The sequence below is a fragment of the Protopterus annectens genome, chromosome 1.part0 (genome assembly GCF_019279795.1).
Source record: "Protopterus annectens isolate FY-2018-M chromosome 1.part0, PAN1.0, whole genome shotgun sequence".
Taxonomy (NCBI): domain Eukaryota; kingdom Metazoa; phylum Chordata; order Ceratodontiformes; family Protopteridae; genus Protopterus; species Protopterus annectens.
In genome coordinates, this window is record NC_056725.1 from 142,015,394 (window position 1) to 142,032,392 (window position 16,999).

The 16,999-nt window shown below is 38.9% G+C and overlaps 1 protein-coding gene across 2 annotated transcripts in view; it reads left to right on the forward strand.

The window, feature by feature from the left end:
* MTRF1L (mitochondrial translation release factor 1 like) overlaps positions 1-16,999 on the forward strand; it is a 636,968-nt gene that overhangs the window by 420,477 nt on the left and 199,492 nt on the right. Inside the window, exon 7 of one of the 2 annotated variants that reach the window (XM_044090388.1) lies at positions 10,367-11,054. The exons of the other annotated variant lie outside the window; for it this stretch is intronic. Within the exon in view, the coding sequence (XP_043946323.1) occupies positions 10,367-10,573 (207 nt within the window). The 3' untranslated portion in view covers positions 10,574-11,054. Of the gene's footprint in view, positions 1-10,366; positions 11,055-16,999 lie in introns of those variants that run through there. 2 annotated transcript variants of the gene reach the window in all.

Consider the following 16,999-nt stretch of genomic DNA (forward strand, 5'->3'; position numbering starts at 1 on the left):
TGTACTTACTACATTATTTTCTGCTGCACTCATCATAGCAAGCCTGTCCTAGCTCTACTTAGAGCTCATTCTACCGGAGTCACAACTATTGTCATAGTTTTTCTAAGAGGGGTTACCCCTCAGGCCATCTTGAAACAGCTACCTAGTCTTCACTGAACTGCTTGCCTAGTTAGTGTTTTCCAGGCCAAGGCATGTGTTGCCATGAGAGTCTTGCAGAGTCTTGTGTCTCCTCTTTTTTGACAGTCCGTCCACCCTCTGTAAGCTATGGGAGTTATCCTGAGTCAGTACTGCAGTAATGAATTACAAAAAATGTGATGCAGTTGTGTTTGGAACTTGTCATAATTGCTAATGTACGAGTATGTTCACTCTTGCAATACTAGTATTCTCTGTTCTTCCTGCCTGTCACTGGAATTACCTGTAGGTTGTGGTGAGTAACCTAGTCTACGTAGCCCTTTCTCACCTTTCCTCTCTGCCACCTAACCTACTTAGGGTTCAGCAGCAGTCTGGTGAGGCAGCTTTAGTGTTCTTCTGGTTAGGGTCTCCCACATGGGACAGGTCATTTCTGAGTGGGTCACACTGTGGCTTCAAGGAGCATCTACGCCTGCTGGGACAAGAATAATCTGAAGAGCTCCAGCTGACTTCCTTTTGTTACCAGTGTCTTGACATCTGTCTGGAATCCACTGGGCCTTGTAAGGTGAAGAGCTCTGGAAGACATTCATGTGTCAGGTTTCGGTAAGGAGGAATCCTAAGAGTTTGTACTTCAGCAGTGAGTTTACTCAAATGTCTAAAGTTATGGCAAGTTTCTAATACAACTGGTCTTCCTAAACTTAGAAAAAGGAATAGGGTTTTATTCTTTATTTCTAGCTCCAAAAATGAACAAGAAAACCCCATTTGGACCTCTCAAGCCTGAACAAGTTAATAAAACAGAGGCTTGTTGTGTTTGTTCTGAAAACTCTGTTGTCTCTTCTGCAGCAGGACAGCACATTATTAGTTTATTGCCTTGGTTTGTGATCTTTATACTGCATCTCTAGTTTTGTTGAAATATTTATCCCTACTGTTGCACATTTGAGATCGAAGGGGATTATACTTACCCTTATCTTCATGAGTTAAGAGCCTGGGCACAATGCCAAACATAAAGAAGTCAGATATACTAACATTCTTAATATGGAAATTTTTGAGGCACAAAAACATGTAAAATGTCCCTCTGGACACGGTTCAGATGATTTTGTTTCCAGGATAAAGGCACTTGGATTTAGTTCTTACATTCTGATTATTCTTAAGACCTTAGATAAGAAACTAGCATTGGTATACTTACTATTTCATAGATTCATAGATTATTACTAGGCTAATGACTAGTCGGGGGCTTGGGGACCTTTTCAAGCTTAGACAAGTTTTCCCAAAAGAATAATGATGTCCTGTAGCCAAACAGGACATTGAGAGCCAGGCATTTGTAAGCTACCTCTGTCCATAATGGACATGAGTGATGGAGTCAGCAGATTTTTCTCATTCAGGGATTACCTGTCTTAGATCTTCTCTCAAATCAGTGGTTATCTGCAGATCAATAGGGTTCTGCTTGTTGAAACCACCATTTTATATTTGAAAGTACAAATCTTTTCTGTTTTAGAGAATGGAGTACACAAATGTCAAGGATGTGATGATGGTTTCAAATGGCCTTGAAATCATCGCAGTCATTTCCTCAGCCTGGAACTCCCTGAGTAGTAATAGGTAATCCCCCTCAGTGATGTGGTCTATAAACAAGGGGGTGTATACTTGCAGGTGTCATAGGGTCATAGGAGGTTACTACGCTATTGGCCCTGAGGCCCTTATAAGGCTAGCTAAAAGTTTAGCCCATGTTTAGACAAGTTAGAACCCAAAGTGCCCCTGTCCAGCATGGACACAGGTGTAATCCCATGGATGTATTTTCTGTTACCCATCCAGTTATCCAGGTTGCACTTAAAAAGGGATAATAAGGTACTCTGCTTGACGTGGAGAGGGAGTCTGTTCCACAGATGAGGGAGTCTTACACCTACTGCATATAAGGCCTTCACTCTAACCACTCGGCTACATGGCCATAAAAAATTGCTTAATTTCCCTTCCATGTATTCAAACCCCACATCTGCTGCACAGGAGGCCATAACTCTATCCACTTGGCTAGGTGCAAATTGCCATGGATTTTATGTGAACAGATGATCACCTACCAGTAATTTACATTAGAACAGCAGACTCTTCAAGCTGAAAGGTGCTCCTTCCTCATGAGTGGAAACTCGACAGAAACTCTACCTCCTGGCTGTAATAAAAGATGGACTTGTCCAGAAGCGAATCTGTTTTCATTATTTTAACCAAAGCTTCCATCATTCTATTTCAGGTGCTGCCCATTCTCTGGCAGTGCCAACAGTTGTCTTCTCAGTCTCTTCAAACCAGCACCACCTTCATGCATTTCTGCCAACATGTCTGGTTCCACAAGTTCTGTCAGAGATTCGGAAGGGGAAAAAGTAAGTCTCATTTCAGATGTTCATCATGTTTCACTGTTGCAGTCATTACACTTGGGTTACTCTGCTGGCAGGCTATCCGCAGTCTGCCTGAATTCCAAAGTCCTGGTCCGGCGTTGGCTGCTGTCGCTTCTTCCCTGACGTCAGTGCGCCAAGGGTATAAAAGATGCAGCAGACGCCATTTTCTTCAGTCTTTCTTGCCGCGTGGTGCCCGAAGCAAAAGCAATTCGCAAGTGCCGGTCGGCCGACTGCTGAGATTTTCAAATCGAATTTCAGATCCGAAGTCTTCATTAAAGCTAAGTACCCCATTGGGGAAAATTTTTTCTTGCTTCAGACTGATGTCAGAAAAAGTTAACAATTGTATTTCTTGTGGGAAGCAAATACTTCATAAGGATTTTCATTCTTAATGTATTCCTTGCCTAGGCCCTGACCACGACGTTGCTAGCTGTCAGTTTTGTGCTAGATTTAACCAACACACTATTAAGCGTCAGTACAATTTTGCCTTTCATTACTTTGGCCGAAAATTTAATTATATAATGTGGTTGGAACAGCCGACGACCGGAGTTTATAAAAAACGCAAGGAAAAGGACAGGCATCCGAGGTCCAAAAACGACGACGAGGCCTTCGCTAGGCCAGTCGCCAGTTCTCAGTGAGGCCCTTTCACAGCCCCTGACGCCTGCTACCTCAGAGTCACAGGCTGCTTCCGACTCCCACGTGGAGCCAACTAGGCCTCTGGATACTCAAGGTATTGGACACTCGGAAACCATTCCCTCAGATGGGTTCGGAGCCGCTGAGCAGGCATCGGCTTCTGAGGGTGTTTTCAGATCTACACAGTTATATGTCAAGCAAACCTCAGCTTCAAAGGCAAAGACTAAAACAGCTCTAAAGACAAAGAAACAAGTACAGCATTCTCCTGGACAGCCTTCCATGCCTAAGAAACAGATGCTTAAAATGGCCGAAGACCTAATTACTTTGATCAGGGGTTCCCATCACCCTCCTGATAAGAGGCCTAGGCAAGAGACAGAATATGACTCTTCTGATCAGGTTTCCATTTCCTCTGATTCCTCTTCTGAACAGGGATACTCCGTTCCTCCCTATGAGGATTCTGATACTGAAGAATCTATTCCTTCAGCCTCTCCTCCTGAGGATTATTCTTTTAGGGATACTCTGCATACCATGAAGGAGCTTTTTCACTGGGAAAACCAAGATTACTCAGAATCTAAGAAAAGGCTCAGAGACTTTCTTTTAGTACCTCAGCATAGACTTCTTGCTATTCCACCTGTACTAGACATTGTAGATTATGTATTTTCAGAGTCCGGCCTGTCTCCTGACTCTTTACCCCCTGCACCTGTTAAGCCAGATAGATACTACAAGGTTCCAGACTCTCATAAATTTCTATGTAAAAACCCTGCTGCTGACCCAGAAGCTACATCTCAGGGTCCCATAGGGGTCAAGGCTTTCACTGCAAAAAACCCTGTCCCCCCTGATAGGGATTCTAGGGCACTGGACAGATGGGGGGAAAAAAGTTTACACTTCTGCTACCTTGGCTGTAAGGGCTTTAAATTGTCAATTTCATATGCTTAAATATCAGCAATACTTAATGTCACTGCCAAAACAGAAAATGTTGACAAATTCTGAATGTTCTGATAACAAGGAAATGCGGGATTTATTGCATGCAGCTGAAAAAGTGGGAAAGCATACTTTGCAATGTGGTTTTGATTCACTGGAGGCCTCTTGCAGGGCCGCTGTCAAAGGTTCTGTCATTAGAAGGTATGTTTGGTTAAAGGAACAGAATCTGCCTGATCATGTTAAAGCAAAATTATTGGATGCTGCTCCATTACAGCATGATACTTTGTTTGGTGTTAAGGCAGAAGAGGTGTTGAAGAAAATGGAGGATAAAGCGGAATCTATGCAGACAGTTAAGGATTTCCTACAGGTACAGCCACCCAGATTTAGCAGGAACTGGCCTTCTAAGAATTGGTCCTTTCCAGTGTCAGACAGGCCACAAAGAGGCAGATACAGACGCCCTAGAGGCAGATCCCAGCCCCAAGGCTCATACAGACCTAAACAATGGGGTGCTTCTACCTCCAAAAGCGGAGAAGACAAATCATAGCCATACAGGAAAGAGTTCCAATGACTTTCCTCTGCCAATGCCAAACACTTATCTTTTGGCAGCACCCTTAGGGGGAAAACTAGCACTTTTTTCACAAAATTGGCACATGATCACCCAGGGCCAATGGGTCTTGAATATAGTGTCTCAGGGCTACAGGTTCCACTTTCACACCCTTCCAAAGATGAAAGGTATGCCAGACAAGCCACACAGTCAATGGGCAGAGGCACAAAAGCAAGTTTCATCCCTCATGGACACGAGGGCTATTCAACGAGTACCACAGCAAGAGCAGGGGCAATGATTTTACTTGTGACTTTTCTTGGTACCCAGAAAGGACAAAGCCTAGAGACCAATACTAGACCTGTCTATTCTAAACATTTTTCTGGACGTTCCAAAATGTTGACTCTGCAGCAGCTTCTGCCCATGCGGGGCAAGAAGGCTTGGCTTGTAACTTTGGACCTCAGAGGCATACCTGCATGTTCCAATCAGACAATCTTGCAGAAGATACCTCAGATTCATAGCTGGCTCAATGCACTACCAATTCTCTGCACTGCCCTTTGGCTTATCTACTGCACCCAGAGTCTTCACAAAATGCCGGCACCAGTAATTGCATTTTGCAGACAAAGAGGAATACAAATATATCCTTACTTGGACGACTGCCTTATTCAAGCAGAGAACAAGGACATTCTACTGAAGCATCTGGCATTTGTAAAAAGATTACTAATTTGCCTAGGGTACACAGTGAACGAAAAGAAATCAAAACTGGTACCCTCTCAAGAGATAATATTCCTGGGTGCAAGCTTAAATACAACTGCCCAGATGGCTTATCTCACGCCAGACAAACAGACAACTGACTTCTTACTTCAAAATGATGGCAACAAAGACCCAGTTATCTGCAAGAAAAATTCTGCAGGCTTTGGGCTTCATGGCATCCTGCATTCTGCTAATTCCATATGCAAAACTGCATATGAGGAAACTACAATGGTATCTAAAAAGTGTTTGGACTCAGCATTGTCACAGCCCGGAAACATTAATTACCCTCATTCCCTGCCTGCAACAGGAGTTTCGATGGTGGGCACAGGCCTGTCACCACAACAAGGGACAGCCATTCACTTTACCCACAGCCAGGCAGACACTAACAACAGATGCATCAGATTATGCCTGGGGGACCCACATGGCAGGAAAATGTATTCAGGGCACATGGCCTGCAAGCCAAATGCATCTTCATATCAATCAAAAAGAGATGCTAGCTGTACAGAATGCACTGACAGCCTTCAAGGACCTACTTCATCCAGGACAACAGCTGATAAAGATGGACAATACTACAGTCATGTGGTACATAAGCAAGGAGGCACACATTCCTACCCCCTCTGCAGACAAGCCATGACTTTGTGGAACACAGCATTGACTTATCAAGTACACCTGCAAGCATAATTCCTGCCAGGAAAGACAAATACTCTGGCAGACGAACTAAGCAGAAACCTCATGGATCCTCATGAGTGGAAACTAGATCCACAAATCTTCAGCATGATAACAGGGAAATGGGGATGCCCAGACATAGATCTATTTGCCTCCCCGCATAACCGCCAGCTACAGAGATTCTGCACAAGGACTTATCACAAACAAGCATGGAAAGTGGACGCCCTATCATTCAGCTGGAAAACCCTTACAGTGTATGCTTTTCCTCCACTGCCTCTCCTCCCCAAGGTACTCCTAAAGGCCAGACAAGAGAAGCCAAAAATGATACTGATTGCCCCAGACTGGCCACGTCAGCACTCGTACCCAATCCTAAAGAGCTTGTCTCAAGGCCCAGCCTGGACATTACCTCAAATTCCTCATTTGCTGACCCAACAAAACAATCAGATCCTGCACAGCCAACTCCCCGCATAACTGCCAGCTACAGAGATTCTGCACAAGGACTTATCACAAACAAGCATGGAAAGTGGACGCCCTATCATTCAGCTGGAAAACCCTTAGTGTATGCTTTTCCTCCACTGCCTCTCCTCCCCAAGGTGCTCCTAAAGGTCAGACAAGAGAAGTAAAAAATGATACTGATTGCCCCAGACTGGCCACGTCAGCACTGGTACCCAATCCTAAAGAGCTTGTCTCAAGGCCCAGCCTGGACATTACCTCAAATTCCTCATTTGCTGACCCAACAAAACAATCAGATCCTGCACAGCCAACTCAGAACCCTAAATCTGGCTGCATGGCGGATAATGTAACCATTCTAAACACACCTCTCACTAAAGTAGTTATGGATGTTATTTTGGAGGCCAGCAGGCCCAGCACCAGAAAATCTTATGCAGAAAAATGGAAGAGATTCTATGCTTGGAACCAGGCACAAGGAATGGACATGCTTGTACCAAATATTCCTCAGATTTTACAATACCTAACTGAGATGCTGGACAAAGGCCTATCATTCTCATCAATTAAGATCCATGCCTCCGCCATTTCAGCTCATTACAATACGGACCCACCTATTTTTTTCACATCCACTGCTAAGGCAGTATCTCAGAGGGGCCAAAAACATAAGACCTCCAAGGAGAGCTCCAATACCTGCATGGGACCTCAATTTTGTCTTGGAAAAGCTCACACTGCCTCCTTTTGGGCCAGCCAATACAGCTGAGATAAAATACTTATCATGGAAAACAGCTCTGCTCCTAGCAATAACTTCAGCAAGAAGAGTCTCAGAGTTACAGGCACTAATGGCTGTGGAACCTTTTATTATTTTCCATCCAGACAGGGTTTCTCTAAGGACAAACCCAACATTTATGCCTAAGGTAGGGTCCAGTGTGGCTCTTAACCAAACCATTAATTTGCCTACCTTTTATCCAAACCCACAGAATAAGGGGGAAAGACTTCTGCAATCTTTGGACATACACAGACAGCTACACTTGCAATCTTTGGACAGACACGGACAGCTACACTATTACTTGGACAAAACTAAAGCTTTCAGAAAGACTGAGCAAATCTTAGTGGCATATGCTGTAGGATCGCAAGGAAAAGCTATTTCAAAGCAGACTATTTCAAAATGGATAGGCCATTGCATTCGTTTCTGCTATTCACAACATGGCAAATCAGTGCCTAAGGGCATTAGGCCACATTCAACCAGAGCAGCAGCTACTTCAACAGCCTTCCTCAGTGGAGTACCAACCAAGGACATTTTGGAGGCTGCAACTTGGACTTCAGTGCACACTTTTACAAAGCATTACCACTTACCTCTTTACTCTAAATCCAGATCAGGCTTTGCCACTGCAGTTCTGCAGGGCCTCATAGCCACTCCTAACTCTATTTAGGCCCAGCCACCCAACCTCAGCTTTGGGATTCAACCCAAGTGTAATGACTGCAACAGTGAAACACGATGAACATAGTACAGTTGTGTACCTACCATAAATGTAGATGTTCGAGTGTATTCACTGTTGCGGTCCAGGTTACCCTCCCACCATCCCCCTTTCATTGCTGGGACTTATCTGTACTTCTCTATTCTATACAACCTATGTGGTATATTTGCTTGTAGATGAAGGTAATGTTTATGTTAGTGCATGCTTTTTTATGAGCAGAATTTTTAGCCTACCCTTTTTGGGGGCACCTGACATCTGGGGAAAGAAAAACTGAAGAAAATGGCATCGGCTGCATCTTTTATACCCCCGGCTCACTGACGTCAGGGAAGAAGCGACAGCAACCGATGCCGGACCAGGACTTTGGAATTCAGGCCGACTGCGGGTAGCCTGCTAGCAGGATAACCCAAGTGTAATGACTGCAACAGTGAATACACTCGAACATCTGCATTTATGGTAGGTACACAACTGTACTTTCTCCAGTGTGGTCAAGATGGTCTGCATTTGTGTTAAGTCAAGTGTAAGTGGTAGAACCCGTCTCTAATTCTCCATGACAATTTGCTAACTCAGTCACATTAAATGTAAAGATTCACATGTTAACAATATAGATTCCATTTCTAAGTCAAATTGAGAACTGTAAGAGTTACAATTTTTCCCTTAAGATTTAAAAATTGAGCTGTTGAACTAGGTAATGATTCAGTCCCTTATGCCCTGCAATACCGTGTGTATTTGATTTATATTTATAACTGAGAGGTGTGTGTTTCTAAATGTTTTTTGTTTTTCCATTTAGAAACTTCTTTGGTAGTGGCTTGGGATTTCAGTTTTGTAATTCATATATTAATTTTCCTCCCTTTAAGCTCATTGGTTGTAATATCATCAGGTATTTATTTTGGAAGACCATTCTTTCTAGTTGCAGTAACATCAGGTAAAAGAATTTCTGTCTGACGCTTTTAATGTATAAAGAGCCATATTCAGTCTTCTGCAAGGAGCCTGTGTACTTAACAGCATGGTCATCCTTTTTGCCTAAAGTGGTACTTGAATGTACCTTGAATCAGTCCTTCCAGCTTCCATTTTTTTTCCCTGAACAACTGAATAAAGGGGATAGGATTGGATGTATGCTGATTTCTGAGGTTTTAGATAGTAACTACAAGAAAGACTCTGCCAAGCCAGAGTCTTCATTTTATAATACCTTAAACCTCCTGTAGTGGAGGCCCATTGGATATATGGAAAGGACCTTTAAGGACATACCAGTGTTATAGCTACATGCCTTCTGAATGCATGTGACTTTTTAATTTTAAGTTGTTTAATTCCTTACTGTTGCATTCAGGCCAGTAAAGACTGAAAGTCACTGTGGTACACAGAGAAAGTGGTGACAAAGAACCTAGGGTGCTTGAGTAATGATTCAGCTTGCATTGTGTTTGTGCGTGCGCACGTGTGTGTGTGTGTGTGTGTGTGTGTGTGTGTGTGTGTGTGTGTGTGTGTGTGTATACAAACATATACATACGCATATACTTAAGCACCTGTATTTATGTAAATGAAGTATATGCACAAACACTCACATTTATACTGTGTGTGTGTGTTTGTGTCAAGGCAAAACTTAAGCTTTCAAGCAAAAATTTACTCATAACTGGTTTCAAGAAAGTTTCAACAAAATGTTGGTTTATTTCATACAGACATGCACACACTTAAGCTGCCATAATTTTTTATACCACCCCCTCTAATCTTGGGTACCAGATAATGTGGTGCAGTGTGCTCTGCTTTAAAGCTGCATTGCCTTTAACAGCTGGAGTACAAGATTACAACCACATAATATCTGGCTGAAAACTGACATCCACATCTCGATATATTCCAGAACATGTATAGGCTTTCTGCAGTATTGAGCCTGATATTTGCACATCTGTGGTTAAACTTCATACAGTTATGTATTTTCTTTCACATATTTGTGTGTGCGTGCGTGTGTGTGCATGTGTGTGCATGCATGTGTGCGTGTGTGTATAAAACTAGCGTCTGTAACTAAATATGGCAGACTGACTCTGCTTTTTTTGTTTCCCTTTCAGCTTTCTTCACCTTTGCCTTTTCCAAAACTTTTTTATAAAAGTAATATGCTTTTAAAACGGTATTTGTCTTCTGTTACTAAGCAAAATATTAGTTATTCAGTTGCAACAGTACAGTGTGGTTTGCATCTTTCTTCTCAACCCCTGTACTTTTGCTAATATAAATTTGTTATCTCTGCTTCCAGACATGAATTGCCAAGTCATGGAGCAGAGTTAAATAAAAGATCACAGGGTCAGTGGGAGAAGCTTTTCGTAAAGATGTTCTGATGTATCCATATATCTGATTACACTTCCACAGTATAAATGTTATCCACATACCACCCCTGAAACTGTCTTTGTAGGTGAATAATCTGTTAATGTTTCCTTGTCCTGCAGGTTGGGACCAAAGGAAGATCTGAGAAGATCAGAACATACAATTTCCCACAAGATCGAATTACTGACCACAGAGTCAACAAGACTGTTCATGACATTAAAGGATTTTTGTTAGGAGAGGATCTTCTAGATGAAATTATACAGTCTATTAGAGAATATACAGACCATGAAATGCTTAAGGAATTACTAGAAAACATTCCTGCACAGTAATGGCTATGATTCCTCCTTATCTCATTTATTTCACTTCTTACATTAAAAATTTGTCTGGACTTCATTCTTTTGTGAGACTGTAGTGGTGCAGTAATGTAGCTTGATTATTTTTCATAAGCCTTTTATTACTGGCTGCCTGAGAGAGTTTTCTGGTTTTAGTAGTAGATGCCAGTGTACCTTATCAAAGGTATTCCATTTTCAGCACTTTCTTATGAGAAAAGGGAATTACTTGTAATAAAAGAATGGTTCAGGACAATTCAGTGGAGTACCACTGGAACTAAAATGGTATCTTTACAGATGTTTACATTTTTTTGCTTTGAATGCCCATCATTGATACCATGTGACAGCATTTCAGTTTCAGCACATCTTTTTCTTTAACACCAATTTCCTACTGCATCGTCGAATATTGACAGGTAATGTAATTATGTATTCTACGGCAGGTGTTGTAAAAAGCATATTTAATAAAACAGGGTAGCAAACAGTTGTCGAGTGTAAATGTTAGATGGTATAGTATGCAGTTTATTGCATATACATGTGAGAAGAGATGCTGAACTTTGAGAAATGAAGGAATTCTGGAGTAGATGAAAAAAAACTGGATGAAGTTCCCCTTAACATTGTGTAGTTTAGATGATTAAACATAATTTGAGGGAGTTAAAGGTAGTGACTTTGTCATGAATGGATGGGCCCAAAGATCATCACTAAATGGTTCAGTCACATCAGTAGAGCTCCAGTACCAAGCACCTAGATCTTTACAAGGCTGTTAGTAGGGCCTGCTTATTACATGTCCAACAATAATTTACAGTTCTCAACACATCACACGAAATGAGTGGTACTGCTCTGCTTTCATTTCTTCACCTTTGCTAAACCTATTTATGTAGTCCATTCGGATCAGGTTCATTCACATGCTTTCTTACCCTGTGCTTTATTTTCTAAGGAAGTAATAAGTATTTTTTGTGAAATTTAATTTGCTGTGCAGGTCTTCAGCGTTTTCAGTGAAAATGGTGTTTAATAAAAGCTCACACAGTTTGTTATATGTGATTTTAATCACAGCACCTTGTACTGTGAGCTGTTTTAAGAAGTTTCAGCACATTTAAATAGTCAAAAAGGAGAGGTCTTGAATGAATTAGATGTAATCAGTTTTAAGATAAATTTTCCATTACTACTTCCTTTTTTATCTGGAATACTTCTCACACTGGGAAACTTTACTTCTAACCTGTTAGCACAGTGTTAATTGCCACCCTTGTTTCTTTGGTTAGAAACGCCTGCCATGCCTGTAGTTTTTAATTATAATCGGGTTGGGATATCTGTATGCACTTCTCTGCTTGCCCCACTAATTTTTAAGGTGTCTGTCTTGCATCTCAGGCTTGTTTACTGAACCTGTTGCTATGCTGGTTCATTAACTCAGCACTGTTAAGACTTTCAGCTCTAGCTGTATAGAAGGCAGCTTTGGCCGTTTTGCCAGTAACAGCATAGAAGGGTCCATCATATGTTGTTTACATATATAGTTTGCTCATTTGAAATGTAAATTCAGGAAGTGTTGAAGAAAATTGAGATTCCTGTATTTTAACAGATGAGTAAAAGCTTCTCCCACATCCCTTTATTATAAAGAAGAAACAGAGCTTAAAACTTATCTGCACAGATTAACTACAAGATAATAAATACGCAGTCTGGGAAATTTATAGTTAATACTTCACTTGATGTTGTCATGCATTTTATATATATATATATATATATATATATATACATATACATATATGTAATTTATTTGGTTTACCTCAATTTGTTTGGAAATTGTATGTGCGATTGTGCATTTGTGTGACTCGACAGAGCAAATTATGAAAGACTTCTGAGGACAAATGTCGAGAATGGTTTGACGGAAAACCATTTTTGACAATTGTCCATGTGTTTGAATGGCATAATTCATTTGCATTATAGCCATTCGAACCTGTGTGAGCCGGCATTGCAGTTTTGTGCTCGATGGAATGCATGTCGGACAACGGACACACAACCAAATGGAGGTAAACCAGTTTATTTACCAGTGTAGTACGCTGATCTCAAATTACTATTTACAGGTACAGCCCAGGTGAATACAATAATTGACAGGAAAAAATTATATACAGTACATAATTACAGAATAATACTTAAAAACAGTATTGTAATAAAAATAGAAATAAACCACAACCAATGCAGATAAATCGTAGAACCACAAACTGCAGGCCAGCAACATGAAATAAAGGAAAAAAGATTTAATGAAATCCAAATCACATGAAACTTTTCTAGCGCCTCGGCCACTTGCCTTTAACAGAGTATATCTAACCATATACATCACATGTATTTATATATTTAACAATGCTCACATTAATCAATTAAACAATTAATTAAAGCATTAAACAATAAAACCTTAAAGGTATAACATTCACACACAACTTTTCCATACGCATTCTTGATTAAGTCCCATATGGCTCATTGTATTACATTTTAAAATCAAAAATGCTTCCTTTTTTCTTAAAATATATTTAATTTGTTGTTCATTCATAAACCTACTGTTCACAATACTATCTAAAACTGTTACCACTAGCCCATCTGGGCTCCCCTTATGGTACTTATTAAAATGTATAGCTACAGGACTAGTCTGTTTGTTATTTTTAATGTCCCTAATATGTTCCTTTATTCTACATGAGAATTGTCTTTTAGTTTCTCCAATATAAAATTTGTTACAGGGGCATTTAAGTCCATATATAACTTTTTCAGTTTTACAATTAAAATATCCATTAGTTTGAAAATCAATACCATTAATTTTAGTGAAATTCCCACTAATATATTTACAAATACTACATCTCCCACATGCCACTGTACCTCTTATATCAGTTGTTTTTACTACAGTACTATTAGGCATATGAAATCTACTATGAACTATAAAATCTTTTATATTCCTACCTCTTTTAAAGGAGAAACACAACCTTTTATGTTCTAAACAATCAACTTCTCTCCTAACTATTTTCCAGCTATGTTTAACTGCTTCTGAAATATCTTTAGATAATACTGAGTACGTAGTGGTAAAATATATATCTTCGTGGTTCTCATACTTATTTCTATTTATATTACTTCTATAATTATACACAATTTTTTTATTACATAGTACTCTATTTAAGCTATCATGTAATTCTACCTCAGAATATCCCCTCTCCTGAAACCTATCAAAACTATCATACAATTCTCTTTTCCTACCATCTAAGTTATTACAGTCTTTTAACTCTCATAAATTCTGTATAAGGTATGGATTTAATAGTATGTGGGGGATGGTAACTATCACCATATAAAATGCCATTAGCATCTGGAAATTTCCTATATAAATGAGTAATGATATGAGAATCATCTTCTCCTTGTAACACTACATCCAAGTAATGTACCTTACTTCCCTTTTGTAAACCATCAAATTTTACCACTACATTATTATTATGTATTTCATTTACAAATTGATCTACTAGATCTAAACCTCCCCTGCAAATAAAAATGAGATCATCAATATATCGAAAATATCTCACAACAAATTTTCTAAAAAAATTGATTAGTATAAATATACAAATTTTCAAAATGACCCATAAATATATTAGCATAACCTGGGGCAAATTGTGCCCCCATTGCTGTTCCTTGAGTTTGTTTTTAAAGACTCCCATCAAATTCAAATATATTATTTTGTAAACACATCATAATTAATTCAATAACATATTCAGTAACTGGATTCTCACCCAAAAATATTTAACAGCCCCTATACCATCTAGATGATTAATAATGGTATATAGGCTGACAACATCTAATACTACAAAATACATGTCTTTTTCCCATCCTATATTATCAATTTTATCCAAAAATTCAAATACATCTTTTATATAGGATGGTAATTTTTTAACTGTAGATAACAAAAATTCATGCAAAAAACAAGATATGTTATATAGAAAACTACCACTGGCTGACACTGTAGGTCGTCCAGGGGGATCCGTTAAACTTTTGTGAATTTTAGGAAGGCAATAAAAACATGGCATTCTAGGATTTTTAATAAATTTCTCCTGTATATCCTTCACTGAAAAATAATACAATCTATGCCCCTTATTTATTAAGTCATTATAATCTGTCTGAGCTTTTACATATTCAGCCATATCAATTTTTTTATATATTTGATCATCATTTAAATGTGCATAACACATAGATACATACTGAATGTAACTTAGTACAACCAACTTCCCACCCTTGTCAGCGGGCTTAAATACTAATTTAGCATTATGACTTAATTTATTTAAACATTGCCATTCTTCTTTATCTAAATTATATCTAACATTCTTTTTATTTTTCAAAAATGTAAAAAATTCCTTTTCCACATTATAACTCAGAAAAATAATTATTAAAGTGTTTAATACTATCATTCCTACATAGAGGCATGAAATCACTTTTAACCTTAATATTCTCCGTATTTAATTTACAATAAGCATTAAAGTCTTCATTAGAATGGCAAGAATAAAAGCTATCCATAGAACTGAAGGAATCATTATTCACATCATCATATGTGACATTTGCAGTACCATCAGTATTAAAATAATCTATCAAATTCAGCTTACGAGTAAAACGAAACACATCCCCTTTTAATTCATGTAGCCTGGGCAAAACAGTAGGTACATATTTTAAACCCCTTTCCAAAACGGCAATGTCACAATCTGTTAACTCATATCCCAATAAATTAACAACATACTTACAGCTAGTGGAACTAGCATTAAGAAAATTAGTCCCATTTCCCCCGTTTGTTTGTCCGTTGGTATGTTTTATATTCTGTATAATATCCCTGTTCTGTTCCATTCCAACTCCGTTTACGACCTCTTGGAGCTCCTCGAAAGTTATTTAAGTAACTACTATTACCAACTGGTGGTAGCCCTGGAAAATCTTCGGCATCCGTTTCCCCTTCCGTTACAGATGTACCACTTTCGCCTGATGTAAATGCTCTATTCTCCTTGTTCGCGTACTGCTTCTGTCATTCAAACTGCACATGTGACTTTTTAGCTTTAGGATTGGTTACCACTAGAAATGCACGTTTACTATCGTAATCATGTAGATCACGAATCAATTTTGTTCTCTTTCTGTCAATCAAGTCTTGTTCATACCCTACTAATTGTTCATTAATTTTAATCAAAAAATTGTTGTAATTCTTCATGAGATATTTTATTAGTGATATCTCTACATAAGTTTTTAATCTCATCTCTCAATTTTTGTTTTTTGAACAAGTCTCGTTCTACCAGAGTATGAACCCATTCTAGACTGCATCTATGTGCAGCCGCAACCCATCTATCATGTAACTGCCGTTCCTCCACAACTGTTAGATCAAACGGAGTGGAGGGATTTTTTACAGCTCTGAGTCCGCGAGGAGTGATTTCAAGCTCCTCATACCTCTGCATACTTTGCAAATTCAGAAATACAGCAGTCTCTTTAAATAACAGTCTTTCAACTTTAGAAAACATATCACGAACCTCTGGATTAACCGTAATTTCTGTTTTCTTACCAATTTTGGAAAACGGATTTTGTTGCCAAAGTTTTCTTTCTTGTTCCCATTTATTAAGAACCGCATTACCAGGTTCACCTGAGTTACTGCTATCGATTCTATTTGGTAATACAAAAGTAGAACTTGAGCCATTGTAGTTCCCACTAAATTGTCCATAGGTTTCTGTATAACCTCCAAAGGAGTATCTAGGAAAATCCTAGGCAACCCCAATAACGAGTCGCTGGCCATGAAATAGAAATAAACCACAACCAATGCAGATAAATCGTAGAACCACAAACTGCAGACCAGCAACACGAAATAAAGGAAAAAAGATTTAATGAAATCCAAATCACATGAAACTTCTCTAGCGCCTCGGCCACTTGCCTTTAACAGAGTATATCTAACCATATACATCACATGTATTTATATATTTAACAATGCTCATATTAATCAATTAAACAATTAATTAAAGCATTAAACAATAAAACCTTAAAGGTATAACATTCACACAAATCTTTTCCATACACATTTTTGATTAAGTCCCATAGGGCTCATTGTATTAAATTTTAAAATCAAAAATGCTTCCTTTTTTCTTAAAATATATTTAATTTGTTGTTCATTCATAAACCTACTATTCACAATACTATCTAAAACTGTTACCTCTAGGCCATCTGGGCTCCCCTTATGGTACTTATTAAAATGTATCGCTACTAGTATATATATAGTATTGTAATAAAGCTTATAAAAATGTTTCACAATGCATTATAGTAAATTGTCTCAATGTACAACTTGTAAGCAATCAGTTTTATATGGTAATTTGGAACAAGAGACATGACTGGTATTGCTTTTATTATTGTTAACAAATGCGTTTTTCAAATTTTCTAAGGTCAGTGATTTACATG